General features: G+C 38.6%; 1 protein-coding gene across 6 annotated transcripts in view; it reads left to right on the forward strand.

Moving 5' to 3' along the window:
- Positions 1 to 15,612, forward strand: part of RCBTB1 (RCC1 and BTB domain containing protein 1) — a 53,827-nt gene extending 38,215 nt beyond the window's left edge. For 4 of the 6 annotated variants that reach the window (XM_042966235.1, XM_042966064.1, XM_042966291.1 and 1 more), the window contains 4 exons: positions 3,575 to 3,701; positions 5,898 to 6,049; positions 6,595 to 6,725; positions 12,933 to 13,902. In XM_042966235.1, the coding sequence (XP_042822169.1) occupies positions 3,575 to 3,701; positions 5,898 to 6,049; positions 6,595 to 6,725; positions 12,933 to 13,073 (551 nt within the window). In that variant the 3' untranslated portion in view covers positions 13,074 to 13,902. Of the gene's footprint in view, positions 1 to 3,574; positions 3,702 to 5,897; positions 6,050 to 6,594; positions 6,888 to 12,932; positions 13,903 to 15,337 lie in introns of those variants that run through there. The other 2 variants (XR_006211067.1, XM_042966349.1) reach the window with 2 other exon arrangements.
- The last annotated feature ends 2,698 nt before the right edge of the window (positions 15,613 to 18,310 follow it).

Genomic DNA, 18,310 nt, shown 5'->3' on the forward strand with positions numbered 1-18,310 from the left:
TGTAATGTTTTTGAGGCTTAACCATGTTGTAGTATATATATTAGTACTCCATTCCTTTTTATGGCTGAATAATATTCTGTTGTATGTATAGACCGCATTTTTTTAATCCATGCATCTGTTGATGGATGTTTGGATGGTTTCCACCTTTCGGCTATTAAGAATAGTGCCATAATAAACATTTGTGTACAGATATTTGAGTAACCTGTTTTTAAGTGCTTTTGTTATACTAAATTTATTACATAATTGAATATGAACCAGAATGAACTTAAAAAAATTAAAAACTCGTAATTTATTTATTTATTTTCAATATATGAAGTTTATTGTCAAATTGGTTTCCATACAACATCCAGTGCTCATCCCAACAGGTGCCCTCCTCAATGCCCATCACCCACCCACCCCTCCCTCCCACCCCCCATCAACCCTCAGTTTGTTCTCAGTTTTTAAGAGTCTCTTATGCTTTGGCTCTCTTCCACTCTAACCTCTCTCTTTTTTTTTTTTTTTTTTCCTTTCTTTCCTTCCCCTCCTCCATGGGTAAAAACTCGTAATTTAAAGGGTGACATGTTAACTCCACTTTCTTTTTCTCACTTTGTCTTTCAACCAGTCTCAAATACTTTTATTTCAGAAGGGCACAAAAACCGAGCTATTGCAAAGGGTACTGGAATTTAGGGTGATCTTTGGTTGCATAATCTGTCCCTTTTCTAAATATTGTCTTCAGGCGTCCATTGATGGAAAAATGGTAAGGTGTCAGAAAGCTGAGTAGCCATTAACAAGATGGGTTTAATCTCTTTTTCTTTTATTTCTTGTTCATTTCTGCATTTTTTGGGATGTATTTCTTCTAAGTTATTCTTTGTATGCAGAGGAAATAAGTGGATCATGATGGCCCCTGTGCTTGGAAATTAATGTAGCTCTTGTCAACTGTGGGGTTTGGGTTGCTTAGCAGTTGATATTAAAGACCAGTCTTGTAGTATGTGTCATGCTCAGGTGTATTAGCCAGCTGGCCAGGGCTGTCCCATCATCAGGTGACCAGTGTTTGTGCTCACGGGGGCAAAGAGTATGTTTAGGAAGAGTTAAGCTGCTGCTCAATTTAATGTGATATAAACATTTCCAGGTTTTTTAACTATAATACAATATTTTTTTGCAGTGAATGTTGTGATTAGAAAATATTTAATTCACAGAATGGGACTGTTTAGCCATAACTACACATAGGTATAGCATGGACAGCCAAACACTATGTACATCTTCAGATTCCCAAGTGCTACTTAACCTGGACCCGTTCATAAAAGGCTTCTCCAGGTACTTGCCTCTCAGAAGTCTAATCCCTAGAAGACATCCTTTTCAGAAGAAAAGTTGTAACGTTTTTTAATATTAAGTTTGGAAAAAATAAGATTCAGAATATCTCGTAGAGGACTTCTTACCACCTGCTAAAAGTCAGAAGGGTTTTCTCTTTCAGTTTATGATCTCAGCTGAGCGTTAGGAAGAAAGATGGTGAAATCACACCTCGGAAGAATACTTCTTCTCTAAAGGGAGTTGTTATACTTGTCAGAAACCAAAATGGGGAAAAGGGTTACTTCAACCCTCAGGACTGATGGCAGAAGTGGAGGCACCGATCAAAGCTGTTTTGCGGACGGGTGGGGTAGCAGTCTAGGTTCCTGGACTCCTTACCCATCTGAGTCATTTCCTTTCTTCTGTTTGCCAGAGATCCAGGTTACAGGGTGAGGGGAAAGCCTGACTTTTGAGAGATTGCCCACTTTCTGCCAGAGCCAAGAGAGCTCTGTGTTGTGGGAGTTCCAGGGAGGGCTTGGGTGAATGCTATTTCCTTGGGAGGTTCTCATAATAAAGCTCAGGGATGAGCTTACTTGTTAAGTTTCAGCCTAGGTTTTAATAGGTGTCCCTCTAAGAGCAGCAGGCTGCTGAGAGACACAGCTCAGTTCTTTGATGGAGTCCCGTTCTCATCTCATGGTAGAAACCTGTCTCCTGTGTTGACAGCACCTGCGTTCAGTGCCAGTGACCTCTGGAATTTTCTTTGTTTTCCTGTTAGCTGCCTTTTACTGGTTTTCCTTTGTCCACACATAGCACAGTAAGGTGTTACATAATTTGTACAAGTGCCTTTACTTTCCTTCATAAGGACATAGTTCTTCTTACATATAACAGTTCTTATCAGGCAATGTGATCATGTTTTTGTAAAACTGTTCCCTTTGAGTATACATTGTTACTAAGTAAATTTGCTCTGTTTTTAGATAGCATGTAAGGATTATTTGTACATTAATATTTAGGGCTAATAGGGATGTTTAGATTCCACATACCTAGGAAAAAGGGTTTTTCTGCATAAGAACGTGACTGCTTAGCATTACTACTTTAGTGGTAAGTTTGTTTCTTGATGCTCCTGGAGCTGAATTTACCAACCCCTTGAAACTACCCCAAAGCAGAGCAAAGGTGTTTTCAGTGTTTCAGTCAAGGAGAATTGATAAATTCTTAGCCCTGGAAGAGAACCACTCAAGTTTTTTTTCTTTTTTTTCTTTTTTTTAAATTAATTTTTAAATTTACATCCAAGTTACTTGGCACATAGTGCAACAATGATTTCAGGAGTAGCTTTCAGGGATTCATCCCCTACATGTTAATACCCAGTGCTCATCCCAACAAGTGTCTTCCTTAATGCCCCTTGCCCATTTAGCTCATCCCCCAATCCACAACCCTCCAGCAAACCCTCTGTTCTCTGTATTTAAGAGTCTCTTATGTTTTATCCCACTCCCTGTTTTTGTATTACTTTTGCCTCCCTTCCCTTAATGTTCATCTGTTTTGTATCTTAAATTCCACATGAGTGAAGTTACATGATATTTGTCTTTCTTTGACAGACTAATTTCGCTTAGCATAATACCCTCCAGTTCCATCCACGTAGTTGCAAATGACAGGATTTCATTCTTTTTGATTGTTGAGTAATACTCCATTGTATATATATACCACATCTTCTTTATCCATTCATCCGTCGATAGGCATTTGGGCTTTTTCCAGTTTGGCGATGCTGTAAACATTGGGAGAACCAATCAAGTTTTAAGTGAGCAGTGATACAATCATGGACTGCCTATAAATTTTTCTTTTCTTTTTTAAATATACATTTAAAAGTTTTTAAATGTTTTATTTTTGAGAGAGAGAGAGAGGGAGAGATTGGGGGAGGGGCAGAGAGAGAGAGACAGAATCTGAAGCAGGCTCTCACCTCCAAGCTGGCTCTCCCTGATGTGGGGCCTGAGCTCACAAACTGTGAGATCATGACCTGAGCCAAAGTCGGACACTCAGCTGACCAAGTCACCCAGGCACCCCTAAAAAATATACATTTTTAAATGTCTAACTTCATATATAAGACTGGTAATTGGCCTTTTCAACTACATACATATTTTTTGGTAGTTTATAGACTTAAGATACGTATTTTCATATGGTGAAATTGATTTGTCAAATAAGGCACAAACTTGAAAAAAATCTGAGTTATTCACCTTGCTAATGGTTATCTTTTAGAAGTCTTTTCTTATCTCTGGCACATTTCTTCAGATTTATGTACTAATAATGGGTTTGTTGCTTTCAGAGCATGAAGACTTTTTAACAGTTGCTGAATCACTGAAGAAAGAATTTGATAGTCCGGAAACTGCTGATCTGAAGTTTAGAATTGATGGGAAATATATCCATGTCCATAAAGCTGTTTTGAAAATCAGGTATTTTTGCATGAGCTTAGAGACATCGATAACCTTACTTTCTTTTTGCAGTCTCCTTTTGGTGACCGCTAAGAAATAGCCTTGGTAGTAGAGAGAAATGGCGCTACTTACTATATTTGTGGATAGTATCCATGCATTATCTGTGTGTGTGAGTGTGCACTCGTGTGCCTTTTTGAAAAAGCATAATGTGGTAGTAGAAGTATTTGTCTATATATATATATTTTTAATATATATATGTATATTATATACATATAAATATATATGTATACATATATATGTGTACATATATACATATATATATAATATATATATATTTAATAAAATATATGTTTATTTATTTTTGAGAGGGAGAGAGAGAGATGAAAAACACGAGAGGGAGAGGGGCAGAGAGAGAGGGAGACACAGAATCTGAAGCAGGCTCCAGGCTCTGAGCTGTCAGCACAGAGCCTGATGCGGGGCTTGAACTCATGAACCGCAAGATCATGATCTGAGCTGAAGTTGGACATTTAACCGATGGAGCCACTCAGGCTCCCTGTCTATATTGTTTTTTTAAATGAGGTTCTTATGAATTCTTATTTCTATCGACAAATTTACTTACGTGATTAAAAAAATACAAGAGATTAAAGTGTGTATGTCCTCTTAAAGATTCATTCCCCGCCCCATCAAGAAACTCTCATGGTCAGGAGTGATGGACCTCTGTCCCTGAGGGACATGTGATTCCCAATTAAAGGAATGATCTTTAGGGGCGCCTAGGTGGCTCAGTCGGTTAAGCAGCCGACTTCGGCTCAGGTCATGATCTCACAGCCCATGAGTTCAAGCCCCACGTTGGGCTCTGTGCTGACAGCTCAGAGCCTGGAGCCTGTTTTGGATTCTGTGTCTCCCTCTCTCTGACCCTCCCCCATTCATGCTCTGTCTCTCTCTGTCTCAAAAATAAATAAACATTAAAAAAATTTTTTTTTAAATAAATAAAGGAACGATCTTTAGATATAGTAAATGGTGGGAGTTATTTGTATAAATGTGAGGGAACTTTGTATTTATTAATAACAGTTTGGACTCTTGCCCCCTAAGGCTGCCATCACTGAGAAGGAGGCACATGAAGTGAGACCATAGAGAGTTAAACTGGTCCTTTTTGAAATGTAGTTAAAAACCTCTTTACAAAATAACACGTTTTAAGGGAACCTAAAAGCCATATAGATCATTCATTACTAAGAGAGTAAATATCTGAACCAAAGGAATGAAATTATAGACTGGAAATGTTTCTTCTGGGAACCTGTGGTCAACTAGTCTGTTCCTTTCATGCATAGTTTTCTGACCCATTTGTCATTCCTTGCCTAGACAACTATTTCTTTTAACTTCTCAGATGAAGTAATTTCTTATGTAGATGGAGCCATTCTTTTGGTTGTGAATGGATTTTGAAAATATTCTGTTTATTTATACCATATCTCATTTTAAAAGGATTTGAAAAGATGATTTTTTAAAACTGAAATATGTAGAAAACCCAGTTTTAGAAATCAATTTTGCATGAAGGTGGCTTTTTACATGCAAATATAACATAAAAAGACCCACTTTCCTAGTGAATGTTTTTTCTGAGTAAGTTAGTAACAGACTTGGGTGTATTGGAGAGGGAGCAGGTCAAAGCAGAGGAACAAAATAGGACTGATGGCTGTTTTGGAGATGAGTCAGAAAAGGAGGAAAATTGTCATGTGAGGTAATGTGATAATCATCAGCCTAAATGTGATCCAGTTAACATTGAAAGCGGTTTTAAGAACATGCTGATTACTTGAAAATTAAAAACCAAATGAGTTATTTGAATGATGTTGATGTATCGTCAAAGATTTGAACTCTCATTTCTGAATTTCCTTTAATTTCATTGTTTAAAATGCATTTCTGTATAATCTTCTTAAGAAAAATGAGGGAGCAAAATCCTTGATCTTGATGAGGACTGTCAAAGGCAAAGAGTGGTGCACCTGAAGGGCTGGGTACTTCTAGGCCCTACTTAGAATCCTTAGTATTTAATAGGAGATGCCCATCAGAAAATGCAAGTGAATCGATTCAGAAGGTGAATGTGAAAGCCTGTGCTAGCTGAAGATTCCTAAGCCTGTGAGTGTGGGCCTGAATATAGGAGTAGGTAGGGAGACCTATGAGAGTTGTTGGATTTCGTCAAGTTCGTCAGATAACTTTGCTTGTTCTGTTTAGGTGTGAGCACTTTCGATCCATGTTCCAGTCTTACTGGAATGAGGATATGAAGGAGGTGATAGAAATAGACCAGTTTTCTTACCCAGTGTACCGTGCCTTCCTCCAGTACCTCTACACAGACACAGTGGACCTGCCACCTGAAGATGCCATAGGTACCTCAGCCACCGGGACGGGCCAGGCCTCACGAGCAAAAGTCTCTCCCTCCACGTTCTCACAGTACTGAAGTGTAAAGAGTTTCAGCTCAGTTGGCTTTTACATGGTTTTTAGAAAATAGTTGAAGTAAATGTCTTTAAAAATAGTATTGTATAAGTTGTTACGGTTCACAGTTACAGACCTAGTTTATTTATGGCTATGGACTTATTTTAATTTTAATAATTTTTAATTTTGTAATATTTTAATTTTTAATACGTTGCTAATGCATTTCGTGTATCCTCTTGGAAACAAAAGAAGGGGGGCAATTCCGTTTATTCCCCTTCTTTTGTACTGTAGAGGAAGTTGTATAAAGCGAGTGTAGGAGAGGTCTGTTCTGGGGTGGGGAGGGGAGTGAGAAAGAGGATCTATTTAATAACCTTTAGGGTAGCATTCATTAAGAAACTTTTGATTCATCTCCATAACTCTTTTCACCAAAATGAAATATATGTTTATAAATTAGGGGAAAGTATCATAAACTTGGGGTGAAATTCTTTTTTGTTTTTAGGTCTTTTGGACTTGGCCACGTCTTACTGTGAAAACCGGCTGAAAAAGCTCTGTCAGCACATTATCAAGCGTGGAATTACGGTGGAGAATGCCTTTTCATTATTCTCTGCTGCAGTCAGATACGATGCAGAGGTAACATAAACAGCAAACTGAAGCCAACCCCTCCAGCTCCCTGTGCTCTGCCTCCCACCCTTTTCTTGCATGAGACAAGGAACATGAATAATTTTGTATCTGTGTATGCTCTGAAATTCTATCATTGTCTAATTGTAACTCATAATGATTCATGTGCGAAGAGCTTGCTCTGGACTCCTTTTTATTTGTGTGTTTGTTGTGGATGGTTGATTTTGCACTGGATTGAATTCTTAATCTGGGATTCATGGGTCTCTAAAGAATCTATGAATGAATGGCCTTTTGAGAGTCTGAAATTTTGCATTTGGTATGTTTTCTTGAAGTTAAGAATCAGAGCGTCATCATATTGTAGGCTTGTGAGCAGAACTGTTTCTTATTCTCTATTCTGTAGTGCGTGGCACATAGTAGACACTGGATGATAAATGTTTGTTGAACTGAATGAATATGGTACCACCTGAAGGATACATTAAGGATAATTAGTGAACTAAAGTCTGGTACGGTTGGTTTTATAAATTTATAGAGAATATAAGGTAGAGAGCAACAGCCTTGGAGTCCAGCTAAGGCATACACCTTTAATGACACAATTAGCCCGTTCTTAGAGGTAGTATTTTGTCATCATTTGACAAGGCAGAGTACGCGGTATTGAGATTTACCAAACACCTGCAGGGATCTTCTCCTTTATCAAACTTAGGGATCCAAATGGACCATTACGTTTTGTATTTTCAAAGTGCATCCTATTTTTATTTGAAATTATATTATCATAAATATTTGCTAAGGTCAAATATAGTTGACTTTGTCTGTGGCCTGACAGCAGATTTGGTGATTAAATTATTTCTAATAGGAAATGGATGTCTAGATTTTTTTCTTGCCTTTTTTGTGACACCATGAACTTGTTTATTAGAAGTGCCCTTTTCTTTAGGTTGCATTTCTACCTAGTGATGTAACTTTAAATTGGTCAGTGCCCTTTCTGTCCATTTGGTAATTCACTTTTAGCATCTTCTCTGGATCTCTCCCTTCTCCTTACTACTAATGAGTTCCATATTCTAGGGGTTAGGATATTGCTGATTAAAACCAGTTAGAACCACCTGGGCAGAGGCAAACATCTCAGCTCTAGTTGCTGGAAATTTCTCATTTTAAGTTAAAACCTATCCCATCAAGTTTCCAGGAAAAAACCTTATGGCACTTCTGCCTGTGCCAGCTAATCACTTTTTTAAATTAGCTTTCATTTTTCTCATGCTGAGTATAGACATTAGATACCATCTCTTGCTTGAGACTGCAAACGTGTTTCCCTCAGTCTGGCACAGTGTGGGCATATGGTTGGCACTCAAGAATGTATGCTGAGTTTAATGAATGAGTGAATATATGTGAAACACCTTGCCATGAAGGTGTCCTTTAAAAAATGAAGAAAACAATAAACTCCAAATGCCCCAAATATTAATACATTCAATGTAGAAAACTTGGAATGTAGAAGACAAAAACAGAAAGAATCACTTCTTTCTTTTTAGGCTGTATTTTTTTTTTGGGGGGGGGGATTCTTCTAGGAGTTACCTTGTATTTCCCTTAATGCAATAGAATGTAGTAAGTAAATAAATGAAGTGTTTAGAATGTAAAAATAAAACCTACTAGCTGTATCTATAAGTTGATGCGAAGCTACCACTAAGATTGGAAATTTACCACCAAAATATTGACTTTCAGAAGCTCCGCTTAGGGAGACTAGATGACTTTGCCTTCATTCTGTGGTTGAAATGCTAGGAAGATGGAGACAACCTTCTCACATTTTTTCTGTTTCCTGTAAGTTCTTGTGGTTCCTCCATACCCCCTTTTGACAAGGTAATTTTGCAGCAAATGACACACATAAAAGCAACAAAAATGTATTGGCTCAGTAGTTAGGAAGATTTTTCTGGTTGTTGTGGAGCCCCGGCATTCTGAATGCACTGTCAGTCTTCCTCCAAGTTTTACGTGAAGAACAACCCGGCAGAGGAGCACTTCAGAATTCCTCCAGTACAAACCCAAATAAATGTTGCCATCAAGGGAGTAGATGTGAAAAAAACATTGTATCAAGATAGTTTGTATCTTATTACACAAATTTTGAAATGTTTCTATTTATACTGTTTCTTTTCAGGAAATGTTTGTTTTCTGTGTATTTTTGGGTTTTTTTGTTTGTTGGAAAGAGAAGGCGAGCTGGGAGAGGGGCAGAGGGAGGGAATCTTAAGCAGGCTCCACGCTCAGCACAGAGCCCAACGTGGGGCTTGATGCCACAACACTGGGATCATGACCTGATATGATCTGTTCAACCCACTGAGCTACTCAGGCACCCCCTAGTGTATCTGAACATCAGGAGAAATAGCTGGGAGGGAAGTATTATTTGTTGAACCAGAGTGGAGAGTTTTCCAGAAAATCCTCCTTGCTTAGCAATTTAAGTCCTAAGATTTTGCTCTTGGAAGCAATAAATATAAGGCCAGGAATCTAATTCCAGAATTAGTTTGGGATATGGGTGTTGAAAGTTTTGCGCTAAAACCAAATGGTCAGCATTTTTTCTTCTTTCCAAAATTAAAAGTTTTCTGTGATCAGTAAAGTATTTTTTGGTTAGTGAGAGTGCCTTTTCTTTATTTTGTCCTATTAAGACTTTAAGTACATTGTAGGGGCGCCTGGGTGGCTCAGTCGGTTGAGGGACCGACTTCCGCTCAGGTCATGATCACACGGTTTGTGAGTTCGAGCCCCGCGTTGGGCTCTGTGCTGACAGCTCGGAACCTGGAGCCTGCTTCTGATTCTGTGTCTCCCTCTCTCTGCCCCTCCCCTACTCATGCTCTCACGCTCTCTCTCTCTCTCTCTCTCTGTGTCTCAGAAATAAATAAACATTAAAAAAAAATTAAAAAAAAAGACTTTAAGTACATTCTAAAAACCAGAGACCACTTTGATATGGAATATTTTGTACCTGATATACTAGGAAACAAATTCTAAACTTACAGTTTTGGGGTTTTGTTTTATTACTACTTTAACAATAATTTTGGGCAAAGTTAGGTGTGGTTCACAATTTCTTGCCATCCAGAATATGTCTCAAGGGGGGCTTGTAACACATAGGTAGCCTGTCTCATCCTGGCCAAGTAGCCTTCCATAGAAAAATTAGCATTCGACTATTTTAGCTTTGGAGGACTCAAGACTGGATAAGAACTCCATTTAGGCTGCAATAGCATTTTTTAAAATGTGGATATTTAGACCATTGATTGTGTTTTAAGAAGATCTGTGGAAAGGAAAAATGACTTATTCTCAGAATATATAAATTATTGGAATAATTTAAACATTGAAAAATTTGGAATGAGTTTATAAATTAGAGTAGCAATTTATTTTGATCTTCCTTGCTAATTACAACAAATCTGACATTTTATCTGATTTGCCTCAGAGCCACTTTATAATAATTTCACCACAAAATGTCATGAATATGGAATTACTTCTGATATACCAAAAATATTGTATTAGAGCCCCTGATTTTACACTCTTTCCCACTTTTATATTCCGTCGGCCTTAAGAAGATGCTTTCATTCTATTATGAACGTTTTTTCATCTACGGGTCAAGTAATCCTTTTTATTCTTCTTGGAAATGTTTTATATAAACAGTTAAACATATATAAGCTTTTATACAAAGCCCAGCAGTTCTGTTACAGTTAACTTACAGTTGGGTAAGTGTTGTATTTTCTTTTCTGGATAATTGAAGATGTGATACATTTGCAGAGTGAGGTGAACAGATCATGTAGGTTCTCAAAATATTCAAGAATTATCAGGAAAATATTGGTCTCGTTCACACATCAGAGGCAGGCTGGCTCAGGGCATTGGCTGCTAAGTGAGTTGCATGACTGTGCCACTCTGTTCATGCAGGTGAGCTTGCATATCCAGTTTCTCTCTCCAGGGGCACTCAGTGCTTCCTTTTCCATAGATCTGCCTTAAGCAAGAGTCAGTTATTAAATAAGTTCTTTAAACAGCCCAGCTTTAGGTTCTTTTCAGGATTCTCTAGTTAGATTTGTAATGTTTGAAACTGCTAAACATTTTTTGAATACTGAGCTATCTTACCAATTCAGACTCATTGGAGGGGAAGGGAAGACAGTTTGCTAGAGCTGTTTTCATAAATGTATGAAGTGATTTATAACTAGAGGTGCCGTCTGTGTACCTGTGCTATATAAAAAGTTCTTCAGAGTTTATACTCAAGATAGTCTTTGGATATACTCATTGTTTGACCTCTGAAGATCTTGAATTCCGGATCTGTAGACACTATAATAAGGTTTTACAGTGCCAGAATTTAGTGCAATCTTCTTTGAATTTGAAATTGTATAATTAAGAGTCAATATTTAAAGATCCTCATCTGATACATTAGATGGTTTGAGGGACTTTGTGTGCTTATGACTGGTTATTTCTTCCTAAAATATGTGTAGATAAACTAGTTGTCTCTTTTTGATAAATAAGATAAAAATGACTTTTCTCTCCTTGTGGAATATAATTTAGTCCCAAAGCTGTGTATTAATCATTGGGTTGTTATACCAGGAGTAGGACTTTTTCTTCAATAATTGAGAGGGAATGTTTAATATAGTTTAACATTATAGTTTATTATAACACACGGAACATTCAGCTGTACTTCAGCCCACTGGGAATCTCTTATTTAAAAACGTGGATGTGGAGATTGTGCTGATACTTTAAATGCATTGTGAATTGTCTAGAAAGCAAAACTCTGTCAGCAGCTGGCTGATACACATTAGATGTGGTTTATCTCTTACTGGTTATATGACTGGAAGGGGACATCATTCAGCTAGGGACAGAGGGACCCTCAGAATAGGGAAGTATTTGTTTGCAGGGGTCTGCAATGAGAGAGTAGAAAGGAGACGTGTCTCTGTGTTTGTGTGGGTCCTTCCCCATTCTGCCTGACATTCTCATTTCACGGTGGCTGGAAACATGAAGCCAAGACGCTGCAGTTTAAATGTTGTCCAGTTCCTGGTTTGATAGAACCCTGACTATTGACCTTCAGTGTAGCTGGCAAAGTTACAAGAATCAAGGTGTTGGTGATAAGAGCTTTTAGTGTGATTTGCTGTTACATAGTTAGTCTTTGTATACATTCCAGTACCTAATGGATTTAATAAATACGTGTTCTGGCGTTTCAAGGAACAAACATGGTAGTGTTTTGCTGGGGATGAAAGGCTCTGTTAGCATTGGCAGAAATGTTTAAGTTGTTCTGGTTTACCACTTGTATATGTTACTTCTGAATGTCGGTAGCTGATGACTTCTTTTCCTGAGTGAAAACTCCAGACTGAATATTTTCCTCTGGACCGACTATCTGAGAAATTAGCGTGTGGGAGTGGGAGTGTGTCTTCCTTTGTGGCTTTAACAATGAAGGCATTTTTATCTCGGAGAGCGTGAAAGTGAATTTAAGGTCTGTGGATTTTTTTTTTTTAATGTGTCTCCTTAGGACATCTCTTCATCACTTTTGTATTTCTTAAGGTCTTCCTTAAGCTAAATAACCCACATCTTAATTCTTTTCTCTGACTTGACTGTGGTCAAACATACGTTGGAGTAAAGTTGCTTTCAGCTTTGTTTTTAATTATTATTGAAGAAGAATTGACGTATAATACTGTATTAGTTTCAGGTGTATGCGTTCAGCTCGTTAAAGTCTTTGCATTGTGACCGGGCTGTGTGACAGCCGTGCGGAGGCTGCCCCCCCATAGGCTCTGTGAATGGGTGTACGTTCTAGAGAGTCAGACTTGAGGTAGGGGAGCTGTTGGACTTACTGTGTTGTGACTAAATAGTACGTGCTTTTCTTTTTTTATTTAAAAGATTTTTTTAATGTTTATTTCTGCGTGTGTGAGAGACAGAGCATGAGCGGGGAAGGGGCAGAGACAGAGGGAGACACAGAATCCAAGGCAGGCTCCAAGCTGTCAGCACAGAGCCCGGCGGCGCAGGGCTCGAACTCACTCTCAGTGAGATCATGACCTGAGCTGAAGTCGGACACTCAGCCGACTACTGAGCCACTCAGGCGCCTCAATAGTACGTGCTTTTCTGATGCCTACCTATGTACAGTCACTTGTTTGCTTAGTTTGAGGTTTCTGGCCTCAAATATCTTTTCTAGGGGAGGGTGAGAGATTTGGGATGAGGGGTTTGGATAGAAGTAATTTGATCAAAGTTAATAAAAAAAAGCCTCTTTTTGTTTTTATTTTTGTTGTGTGTGTCCAGGATTTAGAAGAATTCTGCTTTAAGTTTTGCATCAATCATTTGACAGAAGTTACACAGACTGCAGCGTTTTGGCAAATGGATGGCCCTCTGCTAAAGGAATTCATTGCTAAAGCCAGTAAATGTGGAGCCTTTAAGAACTGAAGCCCCAGGCTGCTGGGTTTTGTGAATGCTCTGGGGCACTGGCCATGGTGGCTGCTTTGTGCTCTGCGGGTGATGTAATTTTGCAGGTAAAAAACCCGTCAGCTTGTTTGTTTTTCACATCTTGAGACACCATTCTCCGTGTAGGAATGTATGAAGGATGTACAGCTTTTCCTGAACCCGTTCTAAACAAGTCTTGTTTCCAGATATGTGCATTTTAAATGTGACCTTAATTTGGCTAGAACATTGTAAAGGGGTGAAAGTTTAGCTGGTCGTTTGTGTTTTGTTTTGTTTCGTTTCGTTTTGTTTTGTTTTTGATTAGAGGAACTGCTGAACTTGGAAAGGAGAAGTTTGCGGTAATTCTCCTGGCTCACATAGTAACAACCCTTTCGACCCCAGGACCTGGGATGGTTTGTGGATTGTGAGATAGACATAAGAGGCCCCACCTTGAATTAAAGATGCTGACTTTGGGGCTTGTTGAAATGCTGCACCAGTTGCTAGTTCACTAGCCGTACTGCGAAGGAGTAGTGAAGATAGTTGGAGGTTTTTGTGTGTGTTTGTACTACTGAGGACCTTTTTTAACTTCATCGCGTATCAAAAAACAATATTCAGTTTAATATGAGTTAAACCTATTACAATGATGATGCAAAGATAAACTTGTAGGCTAGCCAAGGTTTCTCTTAAGAATTAAGTCCATAAAGAGTAGTAATTTAGGACTACCTGTAAAAAGTTGATATTGAAAGAAACTTTGGACAGAGGTCAATATAGAGTATCCACTACTCTCCAACAGTGTTTTGTTTTATTAAGATACAGTCTAAGAGCTGAAGTTTAAATTTGATTCCCCACCGTTTCCCCCATAAACGCTAATCATGAGAAGAAAGTAATGGCATATTCAGCATACTCTTGCCTTCCTAAATTATGGCTGCTAGACGATCAGATCCACTACATCTGACTCACAAGGTGTTCTTAAAACCAGCTTTCTGGCAGGACTTCATAGAATTTCTCTCTTTTATCTATAGGCCAAGTGTCACACCTTTGCTTGTTTGCAACTTCAGCTTTCGTTTTTTATTTCCTCGTCTTTTGATTGTGTTAGGTATAATATTTAGCACAATATAACTTTGAAAAGGATCAAAATTATGATTTCCCTGAAAAGATCCTTTTAAATAGGGTCCTTTTAAGTTCAAGTTTTTTTTGTTTTTTTTTTTTTCCCGTTTCTTTTTTGGTCTGGTTATGAACATGACTTTTGGAGGAAGAGTGTTCAACTCTGAGTTTTATCGTGTGTGTCTGTTGAGCTTGCTGTAAGAACAAATCTTTGTTCTCTCTGGCTCACAGACTCATTTCCATTTGTGGGCATTCCCTTAGTGAACGGTTTCCTGTTTGGAAGGTCCCTCATCTGAACTTGGAGGCCAAATACATTTTCAGAGTCAAATTAACAAGAGAGTGAAGATATGCTGCAGCTACTATTTTTAGCAGTGTTTCTAAGTGTGTCTGAGGGTTTGGGTGGGAGTGAGGGCCCAAAGATAGGAATTCATTGATAAGTGAGATAAATTCAAACCTAGAAGTCCCAGCTCCCTTTTCTTGACCATGTTGCAAGTGATTGAAGCCCAGTCAGTTATAATTTAGGATTAGTTCTGCAACATGATAGAATTTTTCTTACTAGGTTGATGAATGCACATTAATTTGATTATTAGCTATTATGGGTAGTGTTCATAACAATCACTGTTCTATAGGCTTATGATCTGGACAAAACAAGAACTGCGGTATGTTTACTATTGCTCTTACTTGAAAAAAACTTAAAGCACAAATTAAAGTAGTAGATCCATTTCCATAGATTGTTCATTCATTCAACAAATATTTACTGAGGTTCCTTATATAGGTAAAGAACCACTTCTCAGATTACCGAGTAATTTGTATGAGTGTGTATGTAGTGAAGAAAATGGAAATATGTTCTTTGAGAAGTACTTGAGTATCTTTTTTTTTTTTTTTAAATACACTCTTATTTTTCTACTTGGTTTCATTGTTAATCATAGCAGGAAATGAAAACTGTTCTTTGAGTTGTTTTTTTCATCTGATGTGATAATGAAAGCCAAAGTATTCATATTTCTTAAGATAACCCTAAATGTACTCTTGAACTTCTTACTGGAATAATATTTGATACTCTAGTATATAGGCTGTATTTATGTAATGTTTAGAATGACATATTAATAAATAATGTCAAGACATACATGCAGAGTTGTTTTTCCCTCTCAAAAATCGGTAATGTGCAGCCTTAAAACAGAAGGAAGTTCTTCTAACACATGCTGCAACCTGGATGAACCCCAAGGACATTATGCTGGGTAAAATATGCCAGTCACAGAAGGACAAATACTGCATGATCCCACCCACACAAGGTAACTAACATAATCAAATTCACAGAGACAGAAAGCAGAATGCTAGTTGCCAGAGGTTGGAGGTGGGAGAGAGGACTTAGGAGCTAATGTTTAATGGATACAGTTTCAGTTTTGCAAAATATAAAGAATTATGGAGGGGCGCCTGGGTGGCTCAGTCGGTTGAGCGGCCGACTTCGGCTCAGGTCATGATCTCACGGTCCGTGGGTTCGAGCCCCACATCGGGCCCTGTGCTGACAGCTCAGAGCCTGGAGCCTGTTTCGGATTCTGTGTCTCCCTCTCTCTGACCCCCATTCATGCTCTGTCTCTCTCTGTCTCAAAAATAAATAAACGTTTAAAAAAAAAAAAAAAAGAATTATGGAGATGGATGGTGGTGGTGACAACACAACAGTGTTGAATGTATGTAATGCACTGAACTGCACACGTAAAGGTGGTTAGCTTGATAAATTTCATGTTCTATGTATTTTTCCAGCATTAAAAAAAACTGGTACTATGATTCTTAGCAGGTATCAGGCTGAAAACAGGTACCACAGTGAACAGGTCACCTGTTTCTCAGTTGTATCCCCTACTCCCATAGAAATCTTTTGGTTTTGGGGCACCTGGGTGGCTCAGTCGGTTGAGCATCCGACTTCGGCTCAGGTCATGATCTCACAGCTTGTGAGTTTGAGCCCCACGTCAGGCTCTGTGCTGACAGCTCGGAGCCTGGAGCCTGCTTCGGATTCTGTGTCTCCCTCTCTCTCTGCCCCTAACCCACTCACATTCTGTCTCTGTCTCTGTCTCTCTCTCTCTCTCTCTCTCTCTCTCTGCCTCTCTCTGTCTCTCTCTCTCTCTCTCAAAAATAAACATTAAGAAAAAAATTAAAAAAAAAATCTTTTGGTTTTATTCCTACTGAAAGATAATACGATTGAACTGTCACAGCAGAAAAATGCATCTGGATCCTTGTACCTATAAATGAAGGGAAGGACAGTCCCTATCCTCAAGGAGCGTGTAAGTTATTAGGAGAGGGGAGAGAGAAGTTGAGGAATTAACGTAAAAACATATTTATAAACAATTTTTCACAATAGGTGGTGCGAGAAAACTTGATAGCTTATTATGAGAAATAGATGCTCTGAAGATAATGTCCTTCTCACTCATTCCAAAACAGCAGGTAAGTGGCATAAGCAAAGGCTTAGAGGTGGTGGCTGATAAGCCTTCCAGAACTTACCATTAGCAAGTTTGGTTAGAATGGAGAACATAAGCCAGGGCCCATTAGGAGGAAACGTGGGCAAGGAGAGGGGTGGGTGTGTGTGTGTGTGTGTGTGTGTGTGTGTGTGTGTGTGTGTGTTTGAGAACATTTGTTTCCCATGGTGCCAGACATTATGCCCTATGCTTCACATATTTTCTTCTTTAGTGTCCACGTTTTGTACCGTAAGGCATAAGGTAGGTAGAGTTAAGCTCAGATAGATTAAGTAATTTGATTGAAGTTTTTCGGTAGTGAATGACATAGCACAAGTACAAACCCAGGTTTAATAGTTTGCCTAATATTTGCTTACTTAGTGACTGTCAAACACATGTTGCTCCATTGTGCCAAGTTGCCTCCCATGGTAGGAATGACAGATTAAATTTGAAGGTAAAGTGGGGGACAAAGGTTTTCTCTTAAGTAAAGATCATGACATCAAAACTCAGATAAGCTTTGCTATGGGATATAATAGCAGGAGAGGAAGTTACAGTCGTCACCTGGACCAGGAGAAGTCTTCGTTCAGTGCATCTGGACGGAGTCTTCTGTAGTTTTTTTTTATATTCAGAATTCTTATTTATTGTGGTAAAACATAAATGAATTTACCATTTTAACCATTTTTTATTTTAGAGCACGTTCAAGGAGAGGGACAGAGGGAAAGAGAGAGAATCTCAAGCAGGTTCCACATTCATCATGGAGCCAGATACCCGCTCTGATCCCACAACCTGGGATCATGACCTAAGCTGAAATCAAGAGTCAGATGCTCAACTGACTGAGCCAACCAGGTGCCCCCTTGTAACCATTTTTAAGTGTACAGTTCAATGGTTTTGAAAATTGCAGCATAGTTGGGGCGCCTGGGTGGTTCGGTTGAGCATCTGACTTTGGCTCAAGTCATGATCTCATGGTCTGTGAGTTTGGGGCCCATGTCAGGCTCTGTGCTGACAGCTCAGTGCCTGGAGCCTGCTTCGGATTCTGTGTCTCCCTCTCCCTCTGCCCCTCTCCCACTCATGCTCTGTCTCTGTCTCTCAAAAATGAATAAATATTAAAAAAATTAAAAATTGAAGTATAATTGGCATATATCAGGTTTTCAGTAGGTAATTTGATAATTATGTACATTATGAAATGCTTACCATGGTAAGTGTATTTACCATCCCTTATCACATGGTTAATACAGTACTATTGACCGTATTTCCTATACTGTACTCTTCATCCCCATAATTATTTTATAACTGGAAGTTTATACCTCTTAATCCTTGTCACCTATTTTGCCTGTCTCCCTGTCCCCCTCCTCTCTGGCAGTCATCCTATATTAATGAGTTTGTTTCTCTTTTCTGTTGTTTGTTCATTTGTTGTTTTTTAGATTGTTTATATAAGTGTAGTCATACTTTGTCTTACTCTGACTTACTTCGCTTAGCATAATACCTCTAGTTCCATCCACATAATTGCAAATGGCAAGATTTCATTCTTTTTTGATGGCCAAGTAATACTCCATTGTATATATACACCACATCTTCTTTATCCATTCATCCATTGATGGACATTTGGGCTCTTTCTGTATTTTGGCTATTGTCAACAATGCTGCTATAAACATTGGGGTGCCTGTATCCCCTTCGAAACAGCATAGCTGTATCCCTTGG

The sequence above is a fragment of the Panthera tigris genome, chromosome A1 (assembly GCF_018350195.1).
Source record: "Panthera tigris isolate Pti1 chromosome A1, P.tigris_Pti1_mat1.1, whole genome shotgun sequence".
Taxonomy (NCBI): Eukaryota; Metazoa; Chordata; class Mammalia; order Carnivora; family Felidae; genus Panthera; species Panthera tigris.